Below are 24576 nucleotides of genomic sequence, written 5' to 3'. Positions count from 1 at the left end.
TGGATAGGATATCCTTCCGCAGGTAACCTCATCCCTGATAGAGGTGTAAATAACGCTGGACTCCGCCCCATTTAGAGACAGCAGTTTCCCATAAAGCTGCAGTACGGAGTCAGCGGAGTGTGCGCATCACCGGCGAGAGTTTCATTCATACAGGAACTACAATCCGCCTGTTGTCAGAAGAGTCAAAGTTCGGGTTGCGTGTTATAAAGAGCTAGGCAGAGGGAGGGAGTAACATCAGGGTCAGGGCAGCAACGGAGATGGAGGAGTAGTCGAATCGTCTGCGTTGTCTAATCGATCTTTTAATTTCAGTGAATGTTAATGTTAGTATGACAGTAATTCAAGAAGTTATTTAGCCAGAAGTTCTCTGAACAAAGTTTGCATGTGATTGCTATACGCATGCAGACGTAGCCTAGCTTTCTGAAGTAGCTAGCTGGCTAAGTAGCCTAATTACATTGCACAACCGATAGTTTTATATAAAATGAAGTGTTTAATCAGTACCTGCAGACATTTATTTTTTTCACATGGGAGAACTTTTTAGCATAATCCAAATAGCTAGAAACAGCACAGGAAAAGATCGCTTACTACACGTGCAATTTAATCTACACGAATTCTCGAATCAACTGTTTTAAACCGGCGAACGTCAAGGATAGATTTTTTTTTATCATTGTACTAAGTTATAATTGAGTAATTTTTTTTAAACGCTCAGGAAGTCATTCTTTTGGAAATATCCAACATTCCAGTATTTGAAAACTTGTCCACGCGTAAAGAGCAAGATGTCCTGCCTTTTTCTTGGAGTTTTAAGAAGGTGAGTGGCTTGCAAAGTTAGCTGTACTGCAACGTCCAGCTGGGTACCAAATCAATGTAATGTTGCATATTATTTGAACTGTCTTGATGGCGTGTTTGCATCAGTTAAGTGTCTTTTTTGTAGTGTAGGCCTGTATACTTCATATTAAATCTACAATACGGCCTGTGACCAATTTCAGTCACGACGAGGCATGCCAGCCGAAGTTGTATCAAATTAGGCATCTTTTGCATTTTAATGAGCTGACCCAACGTAAACGTTGAAAAGATTGGCTGAATGGGCGACGTGGATGAGTACTTGTGCTGTGAGCATGTAACAGAGCGCGACATACTCGGATAGTTTCTTCTGTAGATGTACTTTGGGGCTTGGATTTCACAGAAATGTTTTCAAATAAGTATACGGTTTTCAGGCGTAGCTGGTAACCTGAGCGCTGATCCTGCGTCCTTCTGCATCTATTGATGCAAACCAAGTTGTGTAAATTTACAGCAGCCTTCGGGAGTAATGCACATCTAAGAGTAAACATGTATGAGTGTGGTACAGTCACCGCCGGCAGTGATATGGGCTTGGGTCGAGCCGCTGACGCTGTGCCTCCGTAGAGTAACAGGCTGGTGGTTTTACTGTGGCGTGGGAGCTATCACAGTGTGTAACAGAGGGGAGAGGGTGTATCGAAACATTCTGCAGCGTCACTCTGAGAATTCTTGAGTTCGCTTGGGTGTTATGTCATGCCCAGTCACCAGAAAAATTGTTTTTTTATATATGGAAACTACCGATACACGTTTCATAAAGACAATATGCATTACCATATTATTTAATTATTAAATAATCAATATTGATTCACAATATTTCATGCATGTATATGACAGCTAGCTAAAACAAATAGTGAAGATTAAGATCACAGCGGGTTGGCTTGATCGTGATGTGTGTATGTATATATATATATTTTTTTTATTTTTATTTTTTTTGGGGGGGGGGCGGTATTTTATTTGTCAAGGATTGCACATTTCAGCAGATCGAGTCACTTTCTTGGTAGCTTTATAAACCATCATTGTAGAAGAGGATATCTGTAACACAGAATACGTTTAGGTTTCTCCACAAGACATCAGTACTTTGTGCCTGTCTTCGCATTGGTCTCCTGGAACGATGATGCAAGACTGAGTCTGTATTGCAGGTTGCTGCCTGACTGTGCTTTTAGCTGCATACCTCTCTTCCTCCCATGTGCCATTCTTCCTCCTCCCCTCCCTGACTTATTACTGTCTTTGAGCCCCCACGCCACTCTGTCTTTATGATCTTTGTGTTGGGATTCCCCCCCCCCCCCCCCCCCAAATGCTGGGTCAGTGGTTTATTCTGACAGTGGGTCCAGAGGTGAAAAGTCCTGGGATGAGAAAGTAAAAGTCCTGCCATGTCTTTTTTTCCACCCATGATGAACTGAGCCTGCTGCTTTCACTAATTAGTTTTATCTCCTGGCTGAAGAATTGTGCTACTTGGCAAATCCACATGATTGGAACAAAATACTGGGGAAGGCTTTTGCTTTCTGAAACTGGATTTTCCACCTCAAAATGTGTCTCAAATTACTGCGATGGACACAAACTGCTAGTAGCCTGTATTCAGCAGACAATTGCTTGTAATTACACTGTGTGGCAGTGGTGGGTGTCATTGCGCAGGATGATTTTAGTAAGGGCACTGAATGAAGACCTGTTGGACATGTCATTCCAGCTTTAGGTGCTGCTTTGCTGTTTGTCTATGTGCTAAGTGCTATGAACCTAGGTGAGTGAGTTGGCGCTCTTGCACATAGTGCAGCAATGCCTTTAGAACAGGATGGTAGTTTGGGTGATTAAGGAACTGGTACAAGTACTATTCAGGGCTGCCAGTAAAGACACTATTGATCTGATAAAAACCGGTGTAAGGAAAGCGGTAAGGTGGGAAGGCAGACTAAACAACATGGGAATGTGCATTCTAGCTCTCTGCTAGTGTGTCCTTCTGTCCATCCATCTGTCTGTATAAGTACCTATTTTGTGTGCATTTGCTGTTGTATACATGCACGCATCTTTGGACCATGTCTGTGTAGGCCTGTATTGGTTTGCAGTACTCAGATGCTACATGCACATATACACGTAGGCATGCATAGCTTTGTCAGCCTTATTGGCAAATTAACAAGGAACTTTGGGACCTGGGAGGGAAGTGCCCCAGTGGGCGTGACTACTGATGTTGCGCAGTGATTGGTCCTGTTCGAGGGGTGTGCCTTTGACCCCATGCATTATGCTGAAAAACAGGATAGAGTGCAAAGGTCTACAGGAACTGAGACAAAGCTCCAGGTAGCAGCAGTGTTATCACTGCACTCTCACCCCTGTCTGTCTCTTACTCTGACCCTATACTGACACTCTTCTTCGCTTAGGTCTGCATTCCCATACCATGTGACCTGCACAGTGAGGCCCAGTCACTAGCATGCGCACACATGTATGTGCACACACAAAACACACACAGGTGGGGTTTCAATAACAATGCTAAGTAGAGACAAGCTGGACTCAGCAGAACAGCACAATGTCTGGGGGTTAAAGGCAGGTTAATGGGGTAATGCTTTTCTACAGTGAGTAGTGAGAGAGATGGTGGATGTTGTGAATGGGGTCGTTGACAGGGGGAATTAATGTGAGAGTGAAGGTGTTGAAAATGGATTGAATGGTGAAGTAAAAAAAGGCTTTGAGCACAACTGAAACGGTGGTGGTGTGTGTGCACATTTCCATGTGCATGGCCCGTGCTCAGTTTCAGATATGGGCAGGAGCTGTGACCACTGAATGTAAAACCATGAGAGAAATGGATAAGCCCCAAACCCTTGGACCTTTGTTCTTGTTTTGCCAGTGCACTGTTTCCCCATATTTGACACTGGGCTAAAGTTCACTCCTCTCTCCAGTTTAGTCCTGAAAGACTGTTCATTCTCTAGCCTCATGCATCCTGTGTAGTTTGTGCACTGAAGAGTCATGTCAGCCTTTTTATATAGTTCTGTTATGCCATGGAGGATCTCTGGTTTCTGATTGTCTGTACTCTGGACTGGTGCTTGCTGCTCTTGCTTCAGAAGCAGGGTGGTGTAGAACAGATGTGGAAAGTCTACAAAGAACAGATTTTCCCTCTGGTGTGAGTTTTAGCTTGGGGCTCAAGTGTGGCACCAGGCTATAATGACTGTGTTCTATTCAAGGTTGCTGTCTTTGCATGTGTTCATGCTGTTTTGGCCTTTCAGCCATCCATATCTCCCTTTAATCCTTCCTCTGACTTGTTGAAGATGAAAAACCAAAGTCAGAACTGCTCACAAATCACCTTATTTCGTGTTGCATACATAGTAAGCACTCTAACCCTAAAATATAAAATGCCCCTTTAAGCCATTTCTTCAGGTTGGGCAGGTTCATGGCTTGGTGCCATTTTTGATGCCAACTGTTTTGATTGCCTTTCATGTTTTCAGGATAAGATAAGAATTCTTGTTTTATAACTCCTCTGTTCAATCTCTGGTTATGTAGGCCTATTCAATATAACACTGTTAGACTACGATTGATGTTAATCTGAGAATTTGAACACAGTATTTCATTTGTATATAAAATTACACCCTTGATTATATCTGTGTTTTTTGTGTATATATGTGTGTGTATGTATGTATAATAATAATAATAATAATAATAATTTATTATTATCATTCATTCATTCATTTATTTATTTTTTATCCAGAGAAAAAAGAAATGCATTTCCACACTGACTATGAAGATTTAGGGAAATTGCTAAGAAAATAATATTAAAATTTATATTAAAAACGAGCCTCAGTTTTCTATAAGTTTGTCTCATAGTTTTCATTTAACTACTGGCTGTGTGTGTTTGGCGGTTCAACTTCAGTCTGTTTTCAGGAAAAGCTGATAAAGCCTATGTAGAGATGCCCATACTGAAGCCAGTAGTCTTTTGCAGGTTTCTTGTGTGTTTCAGTTTTCACTCGATACTACTACTACATGTCAGATCAGGAACTTTTCTTTGCTTCATATTTTCCATCTGGCCTGGATCTCATTGGTTGCATTCAGGGTTAGGTGCTGTTGTAAAGTGTGTCTGCTTGAGGCTGTACAAGACTGGTTGCATTTTTGTTGATTGAGAAATAGTGGGTCCATTATACCAGGGGTTCCCAAACTCAGTCCTGCATTTAAAGTACCTAAGTAAGAAAAATGAGCACTTTGTTAAATTTATAGGATTATGATTGTGGTTGGAATGAAAACCAGCATACACGGGGGACCCAGGACCAAGTTTGGGAACCACTGCCTTATACTATGTTCTATGGCATCATTATGCAATGGCAGCATTGCAGCTTATGATATTATAATATTTTCCAAAGTCACAGTTATTTCTCATTGGTTATATATTAGCAGCTGGAATGTAGGCCTGGACCAAAATAACTATTCTGATGATCCCCCTACCCAAGGTCTTGCAGCATTTTGCTTATAACAGCTAATTTCACAGCAAGCCAGTGCATGTTGTGCAAAGAAGTGAGCTGAGCTCAGCATGCCTGACTGCAAAAATTAACATCAGAATAGTAGACTCATGCAATTTTTAGACCTCTTGGTCATTTCCTGGGAAGATCCGTTATCCTGATTTCTGTGGGTCATGTTTATTAATCGTCTGTACAGCTGGAATCTTAGGGGTAGTGCCCAGAAAACGGCCTTTTCCAAGGGGACAGCAGCAGTGTCACAAATTAAGGCTTGAAGCTTGACCTTAAGGTTAAGTGTTCAGATCCCTGTGCATTCCTGTGCATTGCATGCCTGACTGACTTTTACTCTATTGTCCGGCTCTGGTTGCCACGGTAGTAGAAATTGCATCAAATGCTTTGAATGACTGCTGGACTATCCTCTCAAAAAATGTACTTTACTCCACAGGTATCATTTAATTTGATTCAAACTTAACTGACGTATTTTGAAAAAGGGCTTTGTTGTATCATTGTATACTTGAGACATGCTACATGCCGTATTATGTTCTTGACTCTCCAACCATACACTTTCCCTGGATTTTCTTTTTGAATTATACACCCGGTGTGATAAATTTCAAGTATTTAATCTCCTGTCACTAGGCATGAGAGAAATTATTGTTGTATTGAATTAGTGATGTAAACCAAAGGCAATAAGAAATTTGTCCCTGTCTCATCTTTCACAAAATTAAATTGTGCTTCAGGCACTCCCGCATAACTGCCTCCCACATAATGCCCTACTGGATTATCCCACATTTAAGCGTTACCCCCAGTTTCTATTTGAGATTGGGCCCTGTCAGAATGCCAACTTTTACACCCATGCAGTCCCAGTCCATCTATGGAAGGGCCATACTTGTGCTCTCCAGGCTCGGACTGCCCGCCCCCCACGTGTGATTATCAGTGTTTACCGCCCTGCGAAAACAAGGGAAAAATGGGAACAAAATGGTTATTTGTTTTAATAGAAATTTGTGTATTGAAATTTTGAAATGGCCTCCATTGCCATTTTTGGTTTCATTTTTACCTGTTAATCCCTGCTTTCATGTAGGCAGCCAGCCAGATGGGTTTGGCCCTGGGGGCTCTCTCAGAAACTTTGAACATGTTCTTTTAATCTACAGAATTTTACATTTAGGTCGCCTTTCTTGACATCACTACTGTTGGAAATTCTGGTTATAGCAAGGAGGTTTATAACTGTGTCTGTTGCACCCTCACAGTCTAAACCCTGTCATCAGCTGGAATGAGCCTCTATTGTCAGTATATGACAGTTATGGTCTGTCAGCCAACCTCCATGTGGATGTTTATTATAGTTTTTTGTCTCTGATCAGACGGAGTGGTTTGGGGGCTGCCGTAGGGGTGCGCTCCCTCTCCTCCCTGCCCTCCCTGCCCCCTGCAGTGGAGGAGTTTGTCTCCGGGGCGGTGAAGGAGTGCAAGCCGGCCGCGGTGCACGTGGTGACCGGGACGCCCAAGGAGACTGCCGACATCCTGGCTGGCCTGGAGATGGATGGGATGGTCAAGCGTCTGCCGAAATACCAGAACTGGTGAGTGGGGCCGGCTCCTCCACGGGCCACCTGTGCATACCTGTGCACGTCTGTCACACGTGTGTTGCACGTCACTGCATTCAGTTCCTCTCTGTGGCCTCAGGCATCCTGGAGCTTTCACACCACACGTGACGTTCTATTCCTACAGCTCTCTCTGCTTATATGACATTCTATTCTTACAGCTCTCTCTGCTTGTATGTGACATTCTATTCCTACAGCTCTCTCTGCTTGTATGACATTCTATTCCTACAGCTCTCTCTGCTTGTATGTGACATTCTATTCCTACAGCTCTCTCTGCTTGTATGTGACATTCTATTCCTACACCTCTCGCTGTGCTTCTGTGACGTTCTATTCCTACAGCTCTTGCTGTGACAACGTCACACCTTACCATGTTCTAGCCGCAACACAAAACCCATCTGTGTATCTTGCAACGGGAAGGACCTGGATAACCTGTTAGGCTGAGAGTTATTCATGAGTTAATCTGCCCAAGGTCCCATAGTGTATTTGTACTGCTATCAGTTTAATGGAGTTTTGTTGCCTGATTTTCTGTAGTTTCCAGACCCTGTTGGTTGAAAATATACTTTGTGTTTTTCTGAGCTAATCTGTCCTCTTGTCTTTGTCTTTCTTTTTTTGCTTTGTTACCTCTGCCTTTCATCCTGTTTTCCTCCTTTGATCCCTCTGTTCTACCCCTCCCCCGTGCTCCAGCTGGCTGGCACGCACAGACCCCAAGGACGTGGCCCGAGTGGAGAGTAAGACCGTGATCGTGACCAGAGACCAGAGGGACACCATCCCCATCCCCAGCGGGGGGGCCAAGAGCCAGCTGGGGAGCTGGATGAGTGAGGGAGACTTCCAGAAGGCAAGGGAGGATCGCTTCCCTGGCTGCATGGCAGGTGCGTCTGTCAGTCTGTCCCCGTCGGCCCAGATCCCAGTCCAGTGTGGATTTAGGGCCTGTCCGTCACTCATGGTTCAGGAGAATAAGGCTTTTTGTGTATTTGTAAAGACACCAGATTGATAGGCTTACGTTAGCCACAGACCTTATTTTGGGCAGAAAACAAAATCCCTACGGGAAAAAAGCATTGGAAATCCGACGAGGGAACCCATGGCCAAAAACGCGAACTTACAAACTGTAACACTCTATAAAGGGGTGGGACCTGACAGAATGGCGGATGTTGTAATTTGAAGCAGGGCCGTATCTTGTGAACACACATTAACCATCAAGTGGACAGTGGATCATATTTTAATTCCACTTAACAGTACTGATTCAGACTCCTCATACTCCTGACTCAGACTACCAGGAAGGTATCTCCAAATGTGCATTTACTCATATCTCTGCTCCACACTTTCTGCCCCCCTCTGTCCTTCCATCCTGCCTCTTCTACCCCTCTTAAAGGCCGGAAGATGTATGTCATTCCCTTCAGCATGGGACCTGTGGGCTCCTCCCTGGCCAAACTCGGGGTGCAGGTGACGGACTCGCCGTACGTGGTTGCCAGCATGGGGATAATGACCCGCACCGGCAGTGCCGTGATGGACAAGCTGGCCCAGGGGGCGGAGTTTGTCCGCTGTCAGCACTCGTTAGGAAGACCGCTGCCCCTCAAAGGTGCGTTCCTTTCCTCCTGCTCGTCAGTCTGCCTGGTCCTTGCTGATTGGACAGTTATTCTAACTGTCACCTCTCCTCCTTAGTGAAAATATCCTTTTATTTGTGCCTTCTCTGCTTACTTTCTCATCCACTGTTTCTTTCCCTTTCTCTCACACCCTTTTCCTCCTCTCCCTCTGTTCCTCTCTGCTGTGCCTCCAGCTCCCCTGATCAGTAACTGGCCCTGCAATCCGGAGAAGGTTCTGATCTCACACCTCCCGGACTCCCGGCAGATCCTGTCTTTCGGCAGTGGATATGGGGGCAACTCGCTGCTGGGCAAGAAGTGCTTTGCCCTGAGAATTGCCTCGCGCATCGCTAAGGATGAAGGCTGGCTGGCTGAACACATGCTGGTGAGTGAGGGGGCGCTCTGAGACTGGCCCGGGACACCATTGTGCTCCACACTGCACACCACTGCACACCACCCTGGCTCTGCACGCCACTGCACACCACTGTACACCACACTGGCTCTGCATGCCACTGCACACCACCCTGGCTCTGCACGCCACTGCACACCACTGTACACCACACTGGCTCTGCACGCCACTGTACACCACTGCACACCACACTGGCTCTGCACATCTGCCGCCTGCCCTCTGGGTCCCGGTGGGAACACCTGCAGCCACGCAGAATGGAGGATCACATTCAGGGTTTTACATCAGGAGGTCCTAGTGATATGGAGCTTGGAGCACAATGGCTACTGAACAGTCAGGAGGTAGCTTAGATTACTGTGTCTCACTGACCTGATACATTTTGATAAATTGTGTGAGTGTCCTAAGCCCCCCTCTCTTCCCCTACTGGTCAGATTCTGGGAATCACCAACCCTCAGGGAGTGAAGCGCTATGTAGCTGCGGCGTTTCCCAGCGCCTGCGGGAAGACCAACCTGGCCATGATGAAGCCTGCTCTGCCTGGCTGGACAGTGGAGTGTGTCGGCGATGACATCGCCTGGATGAAGTTCGACAGTCAAGGTCAGAGGTCATACTGGGAAACTGGGTGGGCTACAGGAGGCAGAGACAGACACGAGGCACGTGGGTGTTTCCGTTGTGAAGTCTATCAGAGTCTGTAATTTTGTCAGTGGCCTCTCATATGGCAGGAATTATATCTTCTGCTGGGCTTTTCTGTTTCTCTTCAGCTTGAGGATGAAGCCCTTTATTCTGTGGTTCTGTTGAGGAAGGAGGCAGGTGCTAAATGTTTGTCATCTGGAGACCTGAACACTTCTACTTTCTCCTTCACTAGGGAAACTCAGGGCCATCAATCCAGAAAACGGCTTTTTCGGCGTTGCCCCTGGAACCTCAATGAAGACCAACCCCCATGCCATGGCAACAATCTCCAGCAACACTGTCTTCACCAATGTAGGAGAGACCAGCGATGGGGGGGTGTGGTGGGAGGGGTTAGACCCCCCTCCAGCTGGAATCACGCTCACAGACTGGCACGGGAAGTCCTGGAAGCCAGGTAAAATTACGTTCACTGTTGAATAACATTTTATTGGTTTAATATATTAACACATTGCACAGTGCAGTTGGATAATCCTGGAGTGTTCCAATCAAGGCTAGTTTCTGATGTCCATATTGCACTGCCCTGTACATTAGCACTTTTGCTGCTGTTCAAGTGCATCTACTTCGTTCATTTCTTGTCTCCGAGCTCTTATAATCTAATGTAATTACAGCCACAGATGTGGTACTAAGCACCATCTGTTGAAAATGTGCTGTAGTTTTTCAGACTTAGTCAGTCACCTCACCCCAGCTCTTGTGTTATACGCTTTCATAGTTTAGTGTCTTGTTACAAACCTGTTATAGTGTTAATATTCACAGTATTGATGTTGGTGCCTGTTATTATTGAAAGAGAAACACACAAAACTAAATAGACAGTGTTGCTGAAGGAGAACAGCTGTAGCCTGTGATTACACACAGTATGGCCATTATAAAATGTGTTTTCTATCCAGGTCTCGTTCTCTGTTTCTCTCTGTTTTATGCTCTTTCTGCATAATTTTCTTTCTCTCACGCACTCTCACTTTGCCCCCATCTCTCCGTCTCTGCAGGTGACCCCACCCCCTGCGCCCATCCAAACTCAAGGTTCTGTGCCCCGGCAGCTCAGTGCCCCATTATCGACCCGCAGTGGGAGAGTGAGGAGGGCGTGCCCATTGATGCCATCATCTTTGGGGGCAGAAGACCAGAGGGTGGGTACATTACTCATGCTACACATGCTATGGGAATAAGCCCATACCTGTACACAGCCAGCGACTGTTTGCTTTATTCACAGCACCTTATATACCCTAGAGCCTGGTTCTGCACCTTACATACAGTGCACCAGAGAGGTTCTGCTGCTTGTATATAGTCACCCGAGAGCCTGGTTCTGCATTCGGTTTAAGATGATGTGAATCTGTGGAACTTGTAATGATTCTAAATCTTCCATTTTGGCTTGATCTTGCTGAAACTACTCACACCCTGTAAAGATCAGTGACTCTGTGGATTAGAAACCGCAACCCCTTCCCTCTGTATATGTGAACCTAGCAGCACATTGACTAGAAAAGTACTGAATGATTAAGTTTGATGGCACGTGAGTTTTCTGGACTTAGTGTATTTGTCAATATTTAACAATTCAGCTGAATGTCGGGTTCTCATCGTGATATTGAAATTATTACATTGATTCTGAAGTAATAGTTGTCTGGATTCAGATCTATGCTATTACATTTGTTGGCAAATCCACTACTCTGTACACTAGGTCCTCTATAGAGTAGTAAGTGTTATCTCCGTGTATCGCTGCAGTGATGAAGTGCTGTTTTATATTTCAGACTGCGCCCAAGGGTACTAACCGCTGCCAAGAATAGTGTTGCCATTTCCTTTAAGAGTACATCATTGTGAGAGCGCTGTTATATTTTTGACGCTCACCCACGTTTATTTAAAAAAAAAAAAAAAAAAAAAAAACATCTTTCCTTTTCTAGGCGTCCCTCTGGTGTACGAGACCTTTAATTGGCGCCATGGTGTTTTTGTTGGGGCGGCCATGAGATCAGAGTCTACTGCTGCTGCTGAACACAAAGGTACTGACCTGCAGAGGTCCACAAGGTGGCGCTATAATTCAGCGATTGAATGGTTGTTTGACTGATTTCTCAGTTGAATCGATAATTTACATTGTAATGCACTGAAATGGCTGGATGTGTTCTGAAGCTGTTCACGTCGAATACGTGCCCCATGGGCTAATGCCTCACTCATTGCAGATGTTTTCATCACGCTTACGGCATAAATGAGGAAAGGGCAATTCAGGATTCTGGTTTTGAAAGTGTTTTTCTCTCTCTCTCTCACACTCTCTATCTCTCTCTCTGTCAGGTAAAGTCGTAATGCATGATCCCTTTGCCATGCGCCCCTTTTTCGGGTACAACTTCGGGGACTATCTGGCACACTGGCTCAGCATGGAGCAACGGAAGGGCCCCACGCAGCTGCCCAAGATCTTCCATGTCAACTGGTTCCGGAAGGACCCAAAGTCAGGGGCCTTCCTGTGGCCGGGCTTTGGGGACAACGCCCGCGTGCTGGAGTGGATCTTCAGACGGTGCGGGAGGCAGACGGAGGACGAGGCCGCAGACAGGAGCATGGTGGGATGGCTGCCCAAACAGGACGCCATCAACCTGCAGGGCCTCAGCCAGAAGGTGGACATGGGTGCTCTGTTCAGCCTGCCCAAGGCATTCTGGGAGAAGGAGACCCAAGAGCTCCGGGCCTACTTCACTCAGCAGGTTGGCGCTGACCTCCCCCCTCAGGTAGAAGGAGAGCTGAAGGCCCTGGAGGAGAGGGTGAGGGAGTAACTGAAAGAGGGATCGAAGGTAGAGGAAGGGGGAGGAGAGGAAAATGAGATGATGAAGAAAGGGGGGGTGGGTGTGAATGGACTGATTGATGTAGCCAGATATGGGGAATAGAGATGGAAAAACTCAGAAAATCTAAGCTGAATGAGACTGTCCACTACAGCACAGTCTGTGAGCGAGTGCAGTCTCAGCGATCTCTGTGAGCAAGCATTCTGAGTGCAGTCTCTGTGAACTAGCGCCGTCTGTGAGCATACCTTATCAACACTATGCAATGAAGTGTCTCATTAATGGAATGTTTACAAATTAAAGCACAACAAATCACTTTTTAAATAATTTTAACCAAAACGTGGGCCTGTTTTCCTTTTTGGAGTCTACTGACTTCACTTGAAACCCTGGGGATACTGCATCCACATGGACCTTGGAGAATACCAAAGAGTTTTGAAATGTGACTTTGTAATTTTTTAAGCTAATTAAAGTTCATTTAAAAATGCAGATTTATTTGTTTCTTAAAATATGGGACCAGAGCCAATATTTGTGTATGAGTTTAATGGAAGGATCTGGGACTGTAATTTTCTTTCCTTTATTAAAAATAGAAATGCAATGATGTTTTGGTGTTGAATGAATAAACATCTTTAACATTACTCTGGCCAAGTGTGACTATCAAGTTACTAGCTCTGCATCACATTGGTAATAACTTAAAAAGAGGGCCAGTTGGTGCAGCTCAAATAGCCTACCGAGAAAGAAAGTAAGACTTGAAATTCATGTTAGAACTTTTGAATGTTAGCTTCCTGCCAACAGCACAGTATGCCGTTATAATTTTACTTTTGTTTTGTTAGCTATTGGCTGAGCCTCGTTCTTTCAATTTCCAATGGCCAGTGTAGGAGAACCTGACTTTTCCACATTCTTTGTATTATTCTTTCAGCAGTGAGAAACATTCATTTTTATGTTCTGGAAAACCTGCGAAGGCAGATTTCCATCACAGGCTGTTGGCAAAGCTAACTGGGCTGGAATCAGGATGATGTCACAGGTTGTCATCTTGTCATCTAAAGGCTCAAAAACACTACTGACCCATTTAGCACTGTGTATCATTCACTTATGTGTGCAAATCTATGAAAGGATTTATTGTTATTCAAGGTTTACTCTTAAGATGATAATTAATACTAATGAATAATGACTCTGAAGCAAACATGGCTTTATTGAATAATAGTTTTATGTTAATTCTTCTGGGTTTGCAATACTGGCTAGCCAGTTTACAGAAATCTACAAAACAGCCAAATGTTAAGTTTTAATTTGGTTATTTGAACACAAATCAAGCAAAATTAACTATTTAAACTTTGTGGTTTCTGAAACTGTACTCAATCTTGTGCTTATGGCTGGCCACTGAAATGGTAGCCAGTCAAATCATATTTCATTCATATCGCCTCTCTCCCTTCCATCCTTGCCTTTTATCTTTTCTGTACTGGCATTCACATTTCCTCAGTACTTTTTATGGATTTGGTTTCTTAATCTCACTCCTTCCCAATCTTAACTTCTCTCTTTCACTCCCTTTCCTTTCCTCTTTCTCTGTTCTGTTCTTAATTGTTTTGGTTTTTTTTTCATCTCTCCCTCTCCTTTCATCATCCATCTTCTTTTTCTCTGCCTCCCACAGTGTGCTCTCTCTCCTCCATGCCTCCTCTAATTCACTTCTTTCCCTCTCCATGTCTTCCCTCTGCTTCTGTATCTTTCTCTCTATGAACTCCTCCTCCTGCTGCCATAATGCTCTCTGCTTTTCCCATATTTCCCCCAATCTCTTTCTCTGTCTCTCCCTCCCATCCCTCTCTCTCTGCCTCCTGTTCTCCACCTCTAATGTCTCCTCCCTCTCTTTCCTCCTCTCATCGTCCATACTCTCTTTCTCCCTCTGCCACAGGTCTCTCTCCCTCTTCCACTCGTCGTCTAGTTCCTTTTTCTTCTCACTCTCTTCCCCCTCTTTTCCCCTCTCTCTCATCCACAGTATCCTCTCCCTCCTCCACTGCCCAAACTCTCTCACGCACTGATCTGTCTCCCTCCTCCATGCCTCCCTCTGTTCTTCCTCACTCTTCATCCTCTCTTCCCTGGCTTTTCTCCGCCCCGTCTCAAAGATGGCATCCTGCTCTGCCCATAGCCTTTTCCACAGCGTGTGCACTTCCTGGTGTTCACAGTTCTCCTTCCTTCTCTCTCTCGCTTTTGTGTATATCTGTTCTTCCAACTGCCCCTTCTCCTCTTCCCATAGAGACTGCTCCTCTTGAAATGCCTCCTCTCTGCTACGCACCTCCTGTTCCCTAAGCTCCATCTCCTGCCTCATCACTTCTATCTTTTCCTCTCCATGCCTGGTGAACTGTTTTTAAAAGAATAAAATACAAACCCTTGATTGTCAACAAGAGTTATTCAGCTTCAAAAAGTGTCTACAGCCACTCCTGTCAGAAGAAAGTCGGCAGCAGTTTTGTCTGCATTTAGGCCTATTTGTGGGGGGTTAAGTGAGAAAATGAGGCAGGGTGGAGCAGCTATGACCTGCTGAACTCGCATTTCAACTCCTGATGCATTGTGATGACATTCTACCTTTACTGGCTACACAGATGAATGACAAAACACCATGACTGGTTGCATAATGTATGCATTTAAACTCTAAAGCCTAAGCTCTAGCACATCACAAAAGCATTTTGTACACAAGGAAACCAATCATTTGTAACCGTAGATAAGCATGTATAAATTCTGAGATGCACGTCTTAACATTCCAGAATTTGAGAATGGTGTACATATGAAAAGGAGGCTGAGAGGGTGTAAATTCAGGGGCAGGGGTGTGGGTGAAAGGGTGCGTTTGGGACTGAGCTGTGGTTTGTCCCATTTTCTCTCTGCTCTTCCCTGTTTGTGCCCCAGGGGCTTTCTTAAAAAATAGGATTTAGGAGTTTGCAGGAAAACCTTTTAGAAATGTTGGCATTTATTAAATTTGACAGAATGAAAAGTTGCTTCAAAATAGACTAGTTAGCCAATTTTATCTTAAATCCCTCTTTTCAGAAACTACCCCCTTGGAGGAATGCGGTTTATGATCCTCAAAACAAGTGAATCTGGATTTTTTGTTTTTTTGTTTTATAGAAGCCCAAGTATAGATCTGAAGCCCTTAATAGATGATATGCACAAACCACAGTGAGATGAGAACAAAGAGAAGGACGAGGGAGAGCACAGAACAACAACAGTTCCTTGTTTTTTCCTTATATTAGCCGTTCTAGGCCTTGCCAAGCACTGGGATTTTGAACTTTTAACAAATACATTGAGTTTTTAAACGCCAAATAAACCAAACTAATAAAGCACGTCAAAAGGGCAGTACAACAAGCATAAAATTTTTTCACGACTATTTTGTAACTTACCCTACAACAGAAATGATTTCGAAGACAGTCCATGCTGTCTCTCGTCTCAGTCGGAAAATGTTACCAGTAATTCAATCTGTAGCAGTGTTAAAATGTGCAGTCCTTATAGAATTAGAATGCGTGTCCTTTCTTTTCAGGTCACAGTGTCTGATTATGACAGTGTATCTGTTAGACGAAGAAATGCCTTATGATGAATAATGGTAAGTGAAGATCCAATAATCACAGATCCCTAATAAATTACATATCCCTTATGCAAGGGATAAGCCCCAACGAGGCGGTCAGCTATCGGGAAATAATGACGAAGAACCAGGCAGCTGACAGCCTCAAAGGGGATTATCCAGTTTATTACACTGCTAAATACATTATACAACGGTTACCAACAATGATTATATATTGTTCACTTCTACCTTTATTGACTTAAGAATTTTAATATTCTTCCATGGCGTTGTTAAGCAGAACTCTGGTTCTTGCACCGTAGTTAGGTAAAAACCTCAGGTCGTTAATTCTGCGATTACATGAAAACAATGATTCTATCAGGAAAAATAGTTCATTCTCCGTAATGCAATTAGCACCAATTTTGGTTATTTTTGTCATTACATTTATGGCGAGAAAACTGCCATAAATGCCTCTGTCTTCCTTTTTAACATGGTCACACAGTGGACAGAATGTAGGCCTATTTCTTGTCCCTCTCAATCGGGTTAGAATGCAAAATAACGTTAGTTCCCCGTCATTCACTCTATACAAATTCAGTTGGGTTTTAAGCCAAGGTCGTCTCACGGCATGGCTGCATATTTTCGGGAGAATTGGCTAGTCTAACGGGTATTGGAGCACGATACGTGGAAAGTTAACGGACTCTTTGTCATACATTTGTATAAAATTTAATAACTGACTCTCCTGACGTCAATGGCATAATGGTAACCAAAACGGATGAACACAGAACAGTGCTATATCGACAGCCGAAAGACGACTTTTTTTTTTTCTTTACTCAGCGGCATTCATTTCCTCCCGGCATCTGATTGAACCTCGCACCTCTTGTAAAACATCGTCAGTTTTCGCTTCGCTGTTGTAAATCAGACATAATATACTATAGCTACCATGAATCATACACTAATAACGATTAGATTTACTAGGCACAAGCACGTATGACAGCAGATTGACTGATCGTCGAATTAACAGCGGCGGAAGTAATTTAATTTAATGAATGCACACCCTTGGACCAATCTATTCGAGCAGGTCTTTTAACGCTGTATGGCAATCTATTTTTTACAGTCTCTGATCGCAATTCAAAAATGGAAAGCTTACTGAAATTCTGAAAATGCAGGAAAATAAACTACTCCCTTCAAGAAAAGGCTATATCCTATTAGCAGTATTTTGTTGGGGGTTTCACGGCACTTCATTCTATTCTATGCCTTCTTTTTGGTTTTCTGCACATCAAGAGGCCTACTCAGAAAGTTCCCCCTACAAAGTGGGGAACTTGGCAGTCGGTAGGTCGTAGGGCCTACTATTTTGTTAAATGAGTAGCCTATTACTTTCACTACAGAATACGATTTACAACATGTTCTTTTTACTATAAGATAGCGATAGCGGCTACAAGTGTGGTCAGGAAGACAAAAAAAAAAAAAAAAAACTAAAGCGGTTGATTTGTTTATTACAGAGCTACATTACAGAGTTATATTATTACATTAATAAGCAATATCTTTTGTCACCATTGCATTGGCAGTTCAGCTAGCCAGTAATAAATAATTAATTTCGTACAGTAATTGAAGACAACTCAATAAAATAAAATAGACAGTAACCATGTTTCTGTGCATTTTTAAAGTAAGTTTTCATACTAAGAGAAATTTCTATCGTATTAATCACTATTCAGCTATCAAATAATTATTCAATCAAAATGTATTTATTATGTGAATGTCCCCAATTAAACAGCCAAAAAGTTCTGAACAATGTATCCTCTTCTGACCCTAAGAAAATGATTTTGATTTAACATGGAATCTAACAAGTTGTGTCAAGCAGTAGATCTGAAGCTGCAGGTTTGTCATCATTAGATTTGGCATCAGCACCACTGGGTGCACTACGGGTTCTGACCTGGAGTATATCCCATCTCTTCAGCAGGAAGCTTTTTTCAAACAGCATAGATGTCACATAGGAAATCAGGATGTTAGCACAGAAGGACACTAGTACTGACAGGGTTCGACAGGGAAAGTGCTGGACATAGACCTCGCTGATTAGCCTACAACCGGGGAAGTGGATGGCAGGGGGCAAGTGCAGCAGAGGTTCCCCGCTCAGCACTCTCAGCGTCACTCCCAGGATGTAACCCCCCACAGCACCGTAACCGTTGGAGACAGGAAAGAAGAGAACGCAGATGAGCTGAGGCAAGACCAGGGTGTACATCACATCAGTAGCCAAGGCCCAGAAGGTCAGAACATTGTTCCCTAAGAAGGCCAGCCCCATTCCTACCAGCCCAGCCACTGTCACTGAGATCTTGACCACCCACTGCAGCTCTCTGTCAGAAGCCTGAAGCAGAAACACAACAAAAACAAAAAATGTTTCTTTGTGTGTTACAAGGATAGACATTAGTTTTAGGCTAAGTTTGCTTTTCTTGTGGTTTTGTACAGATCAACTCACCTGTTTTCTAATTAAGGTCTTGTAGATGTTATTGGTAAATAAGGAAGCAGAGGCCAGGAGACAAGAGTCCATGAATGACATCACTGCTGCCGCTATCGCCCCAGTCCCCAAGATGGAGATATAGTTGGGAGTGAGGTGCTGCAGAGCTATTGGGAGAATTTTAGCAGCTTCACCACGGTCATAGGGGGATGGAGAACCATAACTGGTCATGTTCCAGTCTGGAAAAAGGAGACTGTATTAACCACAGTAATCCATATCCCTCCATACACACATGTGCATGTACACATGCTCATATTCCATACATATGCACACACATACACACACAAAGCTGGAGCTGTTTAATCAACATATAAAGATTGGGTTGGTAAAGAGGCAGAGAGCGGAAGTTCTTCTGACCTGTTGATGCAGCTACCGCCCCAAGAAGGACTGAAGGAATGCCAAGGATAAAACTAAATCCTGCTGCAGCAAAACATATGACCTAGGCCTCTTTGGATGAAAAGCACCATTTCTTTTTTTTCTTTTTTTTTTAAAAATTGAAGCGACAGTCTGCACTTCTTTTTTATTTTACTGAGAGGGTGTTATATTGATTGGATTACAATGTGGAAACTGGTACGACATGGATTCAAACCACTGGCCATATTGGGCTATTTGTAGATGGGCTGACAGTGGGCCACCTTACACATTGCACCCGCTGTCTCCGCCAGAACTACCTTTTAACTCAAATGTTGCTGCTCAGAGCACTTTCATTCGCTACATGCTATACAAACATAATTGAGGCACTTCAACCAGCATAGGTATTCTTCAGGAAAACTATCATCCCCATTGAAAAGCCCTCTGGATATATTGTTTCATATTTATTTATAACTTGCCTGTTGAGACCATCCTTTTATCAAATACTGTTGATTTTTACAAATTCTATTCTTTGGCAATTGGCATACATGCAATTTGTTTGTTGAGCCATCTGCACATACCAGAACCAGGAATTCATCTATCCACAGCCCCACATCCTCTGGCTCCAGTGTTCCCACCCAAGGAGCTTGAAAGGTCCCATTGAAAGCTGTGAGCGTGATGTCAGTGGACGCTGGATTCAGCATCAGGAATGGAACACACGTCCACTATTACACACAAAACAAAAACCAGATGTTTTTTTTTTTTTTGCTTTCGTGAGCATATAAAATTATGCAAATATGACAGATAAGAACAGTAGTAGTAGACAAGCTCAGTCTATGGGCTCAGACTATATACAATACAATTTCCAGCCTGCATTCCAAATTAGCTAAAGCTAATGCCATTTTGTCTGGTAAATATTTCTTGAAAGGGTGCACCTTACCAAACTAAGAAGGATGAAGGTTAGCTGTATGACATCAGTGTACGCCACAGAGAACATTCCCCCGAGAAGCGTATAGATTATTGCCACAGCAGCTGAGATGCATATTGAGTAGAAAGATGATATAACCAGAATGATGCTCATGGTTCCTCCTGGAAAACAACCCATGAGAATCACACAAAGGCTAATTCCTTTAAATCCATCCTTTCAACAGTTGGCATTACACTCACACGTTTTCATAAGTTTCAAAGGGTGTGTATTGTGGTGGTAGTGTGCTGGGGGAAGTGCTGGAGAACGACCCACTGGGATTTTGACTGTTCTGACTCTGGGACCTCTGAGCTCAGGATAACCGCCTCTTTGTGATGTGAATATTTTAATATGTACTAGAGGCAAAGTGAGGATTAAGTGAAATATGTTTTCTGAACCCAGCTCTTATGGTGTGTTTATGGAGCTACAACATATTCATATTATTCAAATAAAAGCTTTGAGAACCATCAGTTTGGAGAGTTGGACCATCGTTCAGCCAGGGACGGTACAGCAGGATAAGAAGAGGAAAGGATTTACTGTTTAGTGATGTTAAGACAGCTTTTAAATCTGTGTGCTTACATGAGGTCTGAAGATACAGAAGTTAATGTTGGTAAATTAGTGAGTCTGTGGTCATGGTTGTTTCTGTGAGAAAATGTAACTTGGTTATTAAAATAAAAAAACACTGTAAAATACAGCAGAAATGACCGCCCTTCAGAACCAGAGATACCTTACCAAGATCTCTTAGTATCAGGTTTGTCTTTACCTCAGCTCCTCATGGTACATCTACCACACGTCAACCGTCAGTGCTGGAACTTGCCTAAACTTGCCATGATACATGCGACAAACAGCACTTCAGCAATTGCTGCAGGAATCAGCAGAGTGCAGGTCACAGCATCCCCATATTTCAGCTGGAAGGGATCCATCATAGTTACATATTTCTTATCCCTCATGTGCTTGGCAAAGAAAATAACAGCTGGAGAAAAGGAGAGAGAGGTCCAGGTGTACCAAATGAAGGGGTTTCACACCCACAAAAATCACCAGAAAACAAATATTAGCATGTAAGTGCATTTAATAAGCAGACACAATGGTATTCTGCCTGTATTAGTGAATAAACTAAATAAGTTCCCTACACTTATACGGAAATATTTATTTAAAATATTTGAAATAAAATTGCAGTTTATTAGTAGTTTAATTAGGAGAAAAGGAACAAAATCAATCATTTTTAAAATTCGTTCTAACCGGTTTAGGAACCTTATGTTGTGGACGGAACAAAAAAAAAGAAACCTTAAAATTCAGATTCTGCATAGAGCCAACAGATAGAAAAAAAATTCAGTTTTCAAGCCCTGTTACTACCATTACCACCACTACCACTACCACTACTACTAATAATAATAATTTTCAGTTTTTTTCAGTTATTTTTATTATACTTTTAATTATAATTTTTATTTTTATTTATTTTTATTATACATTTTTATGTTTTTTCAGTCACTTGAAATTTTGATTATGATTTTATACATGGAGTGCCGGAGGGCACTTTGTAAGCCAAAACAAAACACACTTACCAACAACAAAGTTAGTTACATATTCCAATTTTCATAGTATTTTTAGATTCTATGTTCATCTGTTCATCATAGGAGACAGTCAGCACACTCACCCGTCATTGTGAATATTCCCACAAAGATATTTATATTTCGACCAGCGACCAGGGCGACTTCTGTCCCTGTCCCAGTGCATTTCTTCTCCTCTTGCTTGGACTTCCGAGATGCCCATATTCCTGTTGCCAGAATGATCATGTAAAACACAGCTACAGCTATCAGCCCTGGGATGTTTGCAGCCATTGTTTTCCTCTTCTGCAGTGATGTGGGAGCCAAAAATTTGGCTGGCAGGTAGTAAGTTACAAATGGGTTATCCTGGAAAAAAATTTGTATTGAAATACATAGCCAACTTCCGAACATATCTCCCACAACGCTGACTTTATGTTCAGTTTTCAACTGTTTAGTTTTTGCTCTTTTGTGCACAAGCATGCAATTTCCAATCATTTCATCAATCAGCACTGTTTTTGTTGTTGCCGGTGGCGAGAGATACCATATTTTCTGTGTGTTGTAGAATAAGTTCATTTGAGCTACGTCAAATCCCCAGCTGATAACAGGCTACACTCGTACACAGGTTTTCCCACACCAAAGATCAGGATCTGGGCTGATCAATGAAAATGTAAAAACCGGTATCAACTTCATTAAACCAGATGACAACTTTGGGGTCGTGGGACCTGGGGTGATTGTCATCACAGGTAGCATTAAAATTAAATGAAAATTAAATTAACTCACCCTAGTCCCGTTCAAGAAGTCTATACGTTGGATGAACTGAAAAAATGAACAAACTCAGAGGCTCAAACCACAATCCATTCTCTAAGAAACTCAATAAAGTTGGCAGAAAACCAAGAGGCAGAGTCATGTAAATTATCCACCCCAAAAACCTTGTCAAAATAGGATGTTCTTCTTTCCCAGGTAAGCCGTTAGCATAGCTAGTCGTGACTTGTGATAGCATAGCATCCTATTTAATATTGGTAAAGGAGAGCTGTGTGAATCTTATGGCAGTGAGCTGATAGTTTTTACCACCACTATTACAGGTTATAGTTAGCAAAACACTGAATTCCATTTGATATCTGTAAGTCAAGATGCAGAGGAAAATCTCGTCATTCTTTAAAAAAAAAAAAAAAAACGACAGAAAGCTCCAGCCCTGTCCTCAGTCAGGAGGTTTATAGTGCAAGAGGTAGGTTATCTTTATATATAGTGATAGGCTATTTTTCCTTCAGGGAAATGTATGCAGATTTAATTGTGTGGAGGTGTGGTTACAGGTTATATGTACTTAGGCTAGTGGTGATTATGGATCTTTCAAGGAGACTGAGCAGTTTGGAAAACAGGTTACTACTGCTCAGTCTGAGCTTTTATATATGGAGCAAACACTGCTATGTGATGTCAGCACAGCCTCATCTGTACTCATGCTGCTTCCTATGCAACATAGCTCAGGAGGTAAGACCGATTGTCTGGCAGTCGGAGGGTTGCCGGTTCAAACCCCGCCCTGGGCGTGTTGAAGTGTCCTTGAGTAAAACCCCTAACCCCTAACTGCTCTGGCGAATGAGAGGCATCAATTGTAAAGCGCTTTGGATAAAAGCGCTATATAAATGCAGTCCATTTACCATTTACCATATGCATTGTGTTTGAAAATACAACTATTACCATGTTGGCAGGTTCCTTTCATCTGTGGCTTTGTTATCTATGTTCTCTAAATTAATTTGCATTGTGGATATAGTTTTTTATGCAAATTTATGCCCCTTAAAATTTTTGGGTGAAGCAGACAAGATTTAGCTCTTTTTAAAGGAAAGTGGCAGCAGTGTAGAAGCTAGTGTAAAAGTGAGTGAATAAATGAGTGTCATTTTCAATAACCATAACAGCACAAATAATTGAAATGAAAATCTCCAAATAAATATACAGTATTTACCCTAATATAAAGTGGGAGATTACTGAGCTGCAAAAACTTATTTAGTGACATAATATAAAATAAAATAATCCCTTTGAATATATATGTCAAACTGCAGAAAATTGTGTCATTATATTCTTTTTTTTTCTGGGGACGGACCCCCATGACCCCCGCTCTAATTGTGTCCCCCCCCCAGAATTTTGGCTTACATGACGCCCCTGATCGTAACTTATCTTCTTTGAAACTTTAAACTGTGCGCAGATTGAAGTTCTGTGCACAGTGAAATGTCTAGTCTCTAACCCATTATGCAAGCTTATTTGCTTACTAATAATTGCCTACAAATGTAAATATAGCTATTGCAACCGTATAATCCTTCCCGGAACTCATTTATATTCCTGAAATCCATTGGCTATCATTTCACTTACTAGCTTCACATAGTATCTTCTTAAATTCATGACTACAGATGAGTTTTGTTTGTCTCCCACAGGGCACAAGACCGAATGCAGAAGGGATCAAAATAGGTTGACATGTTTTGGCATAAACGCACTAGGTTAGCTATATTTACCACTAATTTGCCTATGTTTCGCCCTGATATAGCCCGTCTATGTCCTAGCCGGTTCAAAAACTGTCACAATTCAACCAAATCTAGCTGGTCTTTCACCAAATGACTGTATTATGTCATACCATTTAGGCGTTTGGTTAATCGATTTCAATGTGAAAGTTTTCTAGCCGGCTAGGATATAGTCAGGCCATATGCAAGTAGAACCTGAGCTGAATTATGGTTGAATTCAGCTAACCTAGTCCTTTATGTAAAAACATGTAAACCTAAATTTCCATCAATTTAGTGTACATTCCATCTATATTCAGGCTTGTACTTACTGGGCAACCTTCTTTAAAAGCTTGAGCAAATGACTGCTTTAAGGACTGTCTTCTTATTTCAAAGCTGTTCATGGACATTTAACTAAGTAGGTGTTTATAACTTAACCTTAAACTTTTTAACCCTGCCTTAATCAGCACCATAGCCTCATTTGAAACATAATTTAAGAGCAAATTAAATATAGCTATTCTCATTTTTTAAATTTATGTTGGCCTGATTATTTTTCATATGTGATTACTAGTTGTCATCATCAGCACCTGTGACGGTACGGGTGCTGGGACCCAGGCGCAGAGTGGAAAAAACACGAAACTCAAAAGGGAGAAAATTAACAAAGACTTTACTTACAGAAAGGCAAACACACAGGGAACAGAAGAGGACACGAAGGGCAAAAACACAAACTCAAAAAATCTAAATAAGGCAAACAAACAGGGAACAGAAAGGACACGAAGGGCAAAAACACAAACTCAAAAAATATCTAAATAAAACAGAAAACAAGAGGAACTCACAAACATGGGCAGGGTAGAACACAGGCAGGTAGAGGACAAGGGCAGGTCAAACAAAACAGGCAGGTATAATACGGTCAGGAAACAAACACAAACAGGTAAAAAACACAGGCAGGTATAATG

At 42.6% G+C, this 24576-nt stretch overlaps 1 protein-coding gene and 1 pseudogene across 1 annotated transcript; one reads left to right on the top strand and one right to left on the bottom strand.

The window, feature by feature from the left end:
* Positions 1 to 773: 773 nt before the first annotated feature.
* pck2 (phosphoenolpyruvate carboxykinase 2 (mitochondrial)) lies at positions 774 to 12871 on the top strand. The gene is made up of 10 exons (XM_035430873.1): positions 774 to 805; positions 6605 to 6817; positions 7523 to 7707; positions 8208 to 8414; positions 8613 to 8800; positions 9253 to 9415; positions 9684 to 9899; positions 10486 to 10623; positions 11389 to 11484; positions 11771 to 12871. Exons 1-10 carry the CDS (start codon positions 774 to 776, stop codon positions 12238 to 12240), a joined length of 1908 nt encoding a protein of 635 aa, XP_035286764.1. The 3' UTR covers positions 12241 to 12871.
* A 4609-nt stretch (positions 12872 to 17480) lies between these two features.
* Positions 17481 to 21434, bottom strand: LOC118233582 (annotated as a pseudogene).
* Between the last annotated feature and the right edge of the window lie 3142 nt (positions 21435 to 24576).

Source organism: Anguilla anguilla, chromosome 8 (genome assembly GCF_013347855.1).
Source record: "Anguilla anguilla isolate fAngAng1 chromosome 8, fAngAng1.pri, whole genome shotgun sequence".
Classification (NCBI taxonomy): Eukaryota; Metazoa; Chordata; class Actinopteri; order Anguilliformes; family Anguillidae; genus Anguilla; species Anguilla anguilla.
Note: the sequence above shows the minus strand (reverse complement) of the source record. Positions and strands in the feature narration are given on the sequence as shown.